The following is a 6,806-nucleotide window of genomic DNA, read 5'->3' on the forward strand; positions in this document are numbered from 1 at the left end:
TAGTTACTCCAGAATCTGTTCCCGAGGGAGAGCCTCATATATAGAGTTACAGAAAGGCCATGAGGGGAGGAGGGAATCGAGGTACCGGGGAGGGCAGTCCGAGGGAGAGTCTCATTATAGAGTTACAGAAAGGTCCTGAGGGGAGGACGGAATCGAGGGACCGGGGAGGGCAGTCCGAGGGATAGCCTCATTTCGAGTTACAGAAAGGTCCTGAGGGGAGGAGGGAATCGAGGGACCGGGGAGGGCAGTCCGAGGGAGAGCCTCATTATAGAGTTACAATCAGTGCGGGCTGAGGACTGGTGGAGAGCCGACCGTCCTGTCCTGGGTGAAGGTGAGTGAGAGGAGAGTCGAAACACAGCCAGAGAATTCAGGGACATTCACGGTGACGGTGGAGATATGGATGGTGATATTGATGGCGATATGGATGGTGATACGGATGGTGATATGGATGGTGATATTGATGGTGATATTGATGGTGATATTGATGGTGATATTGATGGAGATATTGATGGTGATATTGATGGTGATATGGATGGTGATATTGATGGTGATATGGATGGTGATATTGATGGTGATGAAATTGATGGTGATATGGATGGTGATATTGATGGTGATATTGATGGTGATATTGATGGTGATATGGATGGTGATATGATGGTGATATTGATGGTGATATTGATGCTGATATGGATGATGATTTTGATGATAATATTGATGGTGATATTGATGATGATGAAATTGATGGTGATATTGATGGTGATATGGATGGTGATATTGATGGTGATATTGATGGTGATATTGATGCTGATATTGATGGTGATATTGATGCTGATATGGATGGTGATATGGATGGTGATATTGATGGTGATATTGATGGCGATATGGATGGTGATACGGATGGTGATATGGATGGTGATATTGATGGTGATATTGATGGTGATATTGATGGTGATATTGATGGAGATATTGATGGTGATATTGATGGTGATATGGATGGTGATATTGATGGTGATGAAATTGATGGTGATATGGATGGTGATATTGATGGTGATATGATGGTGATATTGATGGTGATATGGATGGTGATATTGATGGTGATATTGATGGTGATATGGATGATGATTTTGATGATAATATTGATGGTGATATTGATGATGATGAAATTGATGGTGATATTGATGGTGATATGGATGGTGATATTGATGGTGATATTGATGGTGATATTGATGCTGATATTGATGGTGATATTGATGGTGATATTGATGCTGATATTGATGGTGATATTGATGGTGATATTGATGCTGATATGGATGGTGATATTGATGGTGATATTGATGGTGATATTGATGGTGATATTGATGGTGATATTGATGGTGATATGGATGGTGATATGGATGGTGATATTGATGGTGATATTGATGGTGATATTGATGCTGATATGGATGGTGATATGGATGGTGATATTGATGGTGATATTGATGCTGATATGGATGGTGATATTGATGGTGATATGGATGGTGATATGGATGGTGATATTGATGGTGATATTGATGGTGATATTGATGGTGATATTGATGCTGATATGGATGGTGATATTGATGGTGATATTGATGGTGATATTGATGGTGATATGGATGGTGATATTGATGGTGATATTGATGGTGATATTGATGGTGATATGGATGGTGATATTGATGGTGATATGGATGGTGATATTGATGGTGATATTGATGGTGATATTGATGCTGATATTGATGGTGATATTGATGCTGATATTGATGGTGATATTGATGGTGATATTGATGGTGATATTGATGCTGATATGGATGGTGATATTGATGGTGATATTGATGGTGATATGGATGGCGATATTGATGGTGATATTGATGGTGATATTGATGCTGATATGGATGGTGATATTGATGGTGATATTGATGGTGATATTGATGGTGATATTGATGGTGATATTGATGGTGATATGGATGGTGATATTGATGGTGATATTGATGGTGATATGGATGGTGATATTGATGGTGATATGGATGGTGATATTGATGGTGATATTGATGGTGATATGGATGGTGATATGGATGGTGATATTGATGATGATATTGATGATGAAATGGATGGTGATATTGATGGTGATATGGATGGTGATATGGATGGTGATATTGATGGTGATATTGATGGTGATATTGATGGTGATATTGATGGTGATATTGATGCTGATATGGATGGTGATATTGATGGTGATATGGATGGTGATATTGATGGTGATATTGATGCTGATATGGATGGTGATATTGATGGTGATATTGATGGTGATATGGATGGTGATATGGATGGTGATATGGATGGTGATATGGATGGTGATATTGATGGTGATATTGATGATGAAATGGATGATGATATTGATGGTGATATGGATGGTGATATTGATGGTGATATTGATGGTGATATTGATGCTGATATGGATGGTGATATTGATGGTGATATTGATGGTGATATGGATGGTGATATGGATGGTGATATTGATGCTGATATGGATGGTGATATTGATGGTGATATGGATGGTGATATTGATGGTGATATGGATGGTGATATTGATGGCTATATTGATGCTGATATGGATGGTGATATTGATGGTGATATTGATGGTGATATGGATGGTGATATTGATGGTGATATTGATGGTGATATGGATGGTGATATTGATGGTGATATTGATGATGAAATTGATGGTGATATTGATGGTGATATTGATGATGATGAAATTGATGGTGATATTGATGGTGATATTGATGGTGATATGGATGGTGATATGGATGGTGATATGGATGGTGATATGGATGGTGATATTGATGATGAAATTGATGGTGATATTGATGGTGATATTGATGATGAAATTGATGGTGATATTGATGGTGATATTGATGGTGATATGGATGGTGATATTGATGGTGATATTGATGATATTGATGATGATGAATTGATGGTGATATTGATGGTGATATAGATGGTGATATTGATGGTGATATTGATGGTGATATGGATGGTGATATTGATGGTGATATTGATGATGAAATTGATGGTGATATTGGTGATGATGGCGATATTGATAGTGATATTGATGATGATATTGATGGTGATATTGATGATGAAATTGATGGTGATATTGGTGATGATGATTATGGTGATATTGATGATGACGATCTTGATGTTGATATTGATGATGATGATATTGATGGTGATGATGATGATGAAATTGATGGCGATATTGATGATGAAATTGATGATGAAATTGATGATATTGTTGGTGATATTGATGATGACGATCTTGATGGTGATATTGATGGTGATATTGTTGATGATATTGATGGTGATATTGATGATGAAATTGATGGTGATATTGGTGATGATGATGATGATGATATTGATGATGGTGATATTGATGGTAAGATTGATGATGATGGTGATATTGATGATGGTGTTAATGATGATATTGATGATGATGGTGATATTGATGATGATGATATTGATGATGATGGTGATATTGATGATGATGATATTAATGATGATATTGATGATGATATTGATGATGATATTAATGATGATATTGATGATGATGATATTGTTGATGATGGTGATATTGATGATGATATTAATGATGATATTGATGATGATGATATTGTTGATGATATTGATGGAGATTTTGATGGTGATATTGATGATGATATTAATGATGATATTGATGATGATATTGTTGATGATATTGATGGTGATATTGATGATGATGATATTGATTTTGATGATATTGATGGTGATATTGATGATGATATTGATGGTGATTTTGATGGTGATATTGATGATGATGATATTGATGGTGATATTGATGATGATGATATTGATGGTGATATTGATGATGAAATTGATGGTGATATTGGTGATGATGATGATGGTGATATTGATGATGGTGATATTGATGGTAAGATTGATGATGATGATATTGATGATGATGTTAATGATGATGATATTGATGATGATGGTGATATTGATGGTGATATTGATGATGATATTGATGATGATGATATTGATGATGATTTTGATGATAATATTGATGATGATATTGATGGTGATATTGATGATGATGATATTGATGGTGATGATATTGAAGATGATGATTTTGATAATGATATTGATGATGATAGTGATATTGATGATGATATTGATGCTGATGATAATGTTGATGATATTAATGGTGATATTGTTGATGATATTGATGACGATATTGTTGATGATATTGATGATGGTGATATTGATGATGATATTGATGCTGATGATAATGTTGATATTGTTGATGATATTGTTGATGATGGTGATATTGATGGTATTGATGCTGCTGATGATGATATTGATGATGATGATATTAATGGTGATATTGATGATGATAATATTGATGATATTGATGGTGATATTGATAATGATATTGATGATGATGATATTGATGGTGATATTGATGAGGAAATTGATGGTGATATTAGTGATGATGATGATGGTGATATTGATGGTAAGATTGATGATGATGATATTGATGATGATGTTAATGATGATGATATTGATGATGATGATGATATTGATGGTGATTTTGATGGTGATATTGATGATGATGATGATATTGATGGTGATATTGATGATGAAATTGATGGTGATATTGGTGATGATGATGATGGTGATATTGATGGTGACATTGATGGTAAGATTGATGATGATGATTTGATGGATTGCTGATGGTTTGATGGATTGTTGATTTGATGGATAGTTGATGATGATTTGATGGATTGTTGATGATGATTGTTGATGATTTGATGGATTTTTGATGATTTGATGGATTGTTGATGATTTGATGGATTGTAGATGATTTGATGGTGATTGTTGATGATTTGATGGATTGTTGATTATGATTATTGGTGCTTTGATGGATTGTTGATGATAATTGTTGATGATTTGATGAAGATTGCTGATGGTTTGATGGATTGTTGATTTGATGGATTGTTGATGATGATTTGATGGTGATTGTTGATGATTTGATGGATTGTTGATTATGATTATTGGTGCTTTGATGGATTGTTGATGATAATTGTTGATGATTTGATGAAGATTGCTGATGGTTTGATGGATTGTTGATTTGATGGATTGTTGATGATGATTTGATGGTGATTGTTGATGATTTGATGGATTGTTGATTATTGGTGATTTGATGGATTGTTGATGATGACTGTTGATGAATTGATGGATTGTTGATGATGATTTGATGGATTGTTGATGATTTGATGGTGATTGTTGATGATTTGATGGATTGTTGATTATTGGTGATTTGATGGATTGTTGATGATGATTGTTGATGATTTGATGGATTGTTGATGATTTGATGGTGATTGTTGATGATTTGATGATGATTGTTGATGATGATTGTTGATGATTTGATAGATTGTTGATGATTTGATGGTGATTGTTGATGATTTGATGGATTGTTGATGATGATTGTTGATGAGTTGATGGATTGTTGATGATTTGATGAAGATTGTTGATGGTTTGATGGATTATTGATGAGTTGATGGATTGTTGATGATTTGAAGGATTGTTGATTATGATTATTGATGGTTTGATGGATTCTTGATGGTGATTGTGGATGATTTGATGGATTGTTCATGGTGATTGTGGATGATTTGATAGATTGTTCATGGTGATTGTTAATGATTTGATGGATTGTTGATTTGATGGATTGTTGATGATTGTTGGTGATTTGATGGATTGTTGGTGATTTGATGGATTGTTGATGATTTGAAGAAGATTGTTGATGGTTTGATGGATTGTTGAAGATGATTATTGTTGAATTGATGGATTGTTGATGATTTGATGGATAGTTGATTTGATGAGGATTGTTGATGGTTTGATGGATTGTTGATGATTATTGTTTAATTGATAGATTGTTGATGATGATTATTGGTGATTTAATGGATTGTTGATGATTTGATGGATTGTTGATGATTTGATGATTGTTGATGGTCATTGGTGATTTGATGGATTGTTGATGGTGATTGTTGATGATTTGAAGAAGATTGTTAATGATTTGATGGATTATTGATGGTCATCGGTGATTTGATGGATTGTTGATGGTGATTGTTGATGATTTGATGGATTGTTGATGATGATTGTTGATGATTTGATGGATTATTGCTGGTCATTGGTGATTTGATAGATTGCTGATGGTGACTGTTGATGATTTGATGGATTGTTGATGATTTGATGGATTGTTTATGATGGTCATTGGTGATTTGATGGATTGTTGATTTGATGATTGTTGATGATCTGATGGATTGTTGATGATGATTGTTGCTGATTTGATGGATTATTGCTGGTCATTGATGATTTGATGGATTGTTGATGATGATTGTTGGTGTTTTAATGCATTGTTAATGACTTGATGGATTGCTTATGATGGTCATTGGTGATTTGATGGATTGTTGATTTGATGATTGTTGATTTGATGATTGTTGATGATTTGATGGATTGTTGCTGATGGTCATTGGTGTTTTAATGAATTGTTGATGGTGATTGTTGGTGTTTTGATGGATTGTTGATGTTTATCGGTGATTTGATGGATTGTTGATGGTGATTGTTGATGATTTGATGGATTGTTGATGATTTGATGGATTGTTGATGATTTGTTGGATTGTTGAAGTGATGATTGTTGGTGATCTGGTGAATTGTTGATGATGATTGTTGATGATCTGATGTATTGTTGA

The 6,806-nt window shown here is 34.3% G+C and overlaps 1 protein-coding gene across 1 annotated transcript; it reads right to left on the bottom strand.

Moving 5' to 3' along the window:
• Nucleotides 1–3,494: 3,494 nt before the first annotated feature.
• LOC137309914 (endo-beta-1,4-xylanase Xyn10C-like) lies at nucleotides 3,495–4,399 on the bottom strand (the record flags this gene model as incomplete). Its single annotated transcript, XM_067977916.1, has 2 exons — nucleotides 3,495–3,548; nucleotides 4,233–4,399. Coding segments are annotated over 2 exons (221 nt in total), but the record flags the coding sequence as incomplete, so codon positions are not given.
• Between the last annotated feature and the right edge of the window lie 2,407 nt (nucleotides 4,400–6,806).

This window comes from Heptranchias perlo, unplaced genomic scaffold (genome assembly GCF_035084215.1).
Source record: "Heptranchias perlo isolate sHepPer1 unplaced genomic scaffold, sHepPer1.hap1 HAP1_SCAFFOLD_1908, whole genome shotgun sequence".
NCBI classification, from domain to species: Eukaryota; Metazoa; Chordata; class Chondrichthyes; order Hexanchiformes; family Hexanchidae; genus Heptranchias; species Heptranchias perlo.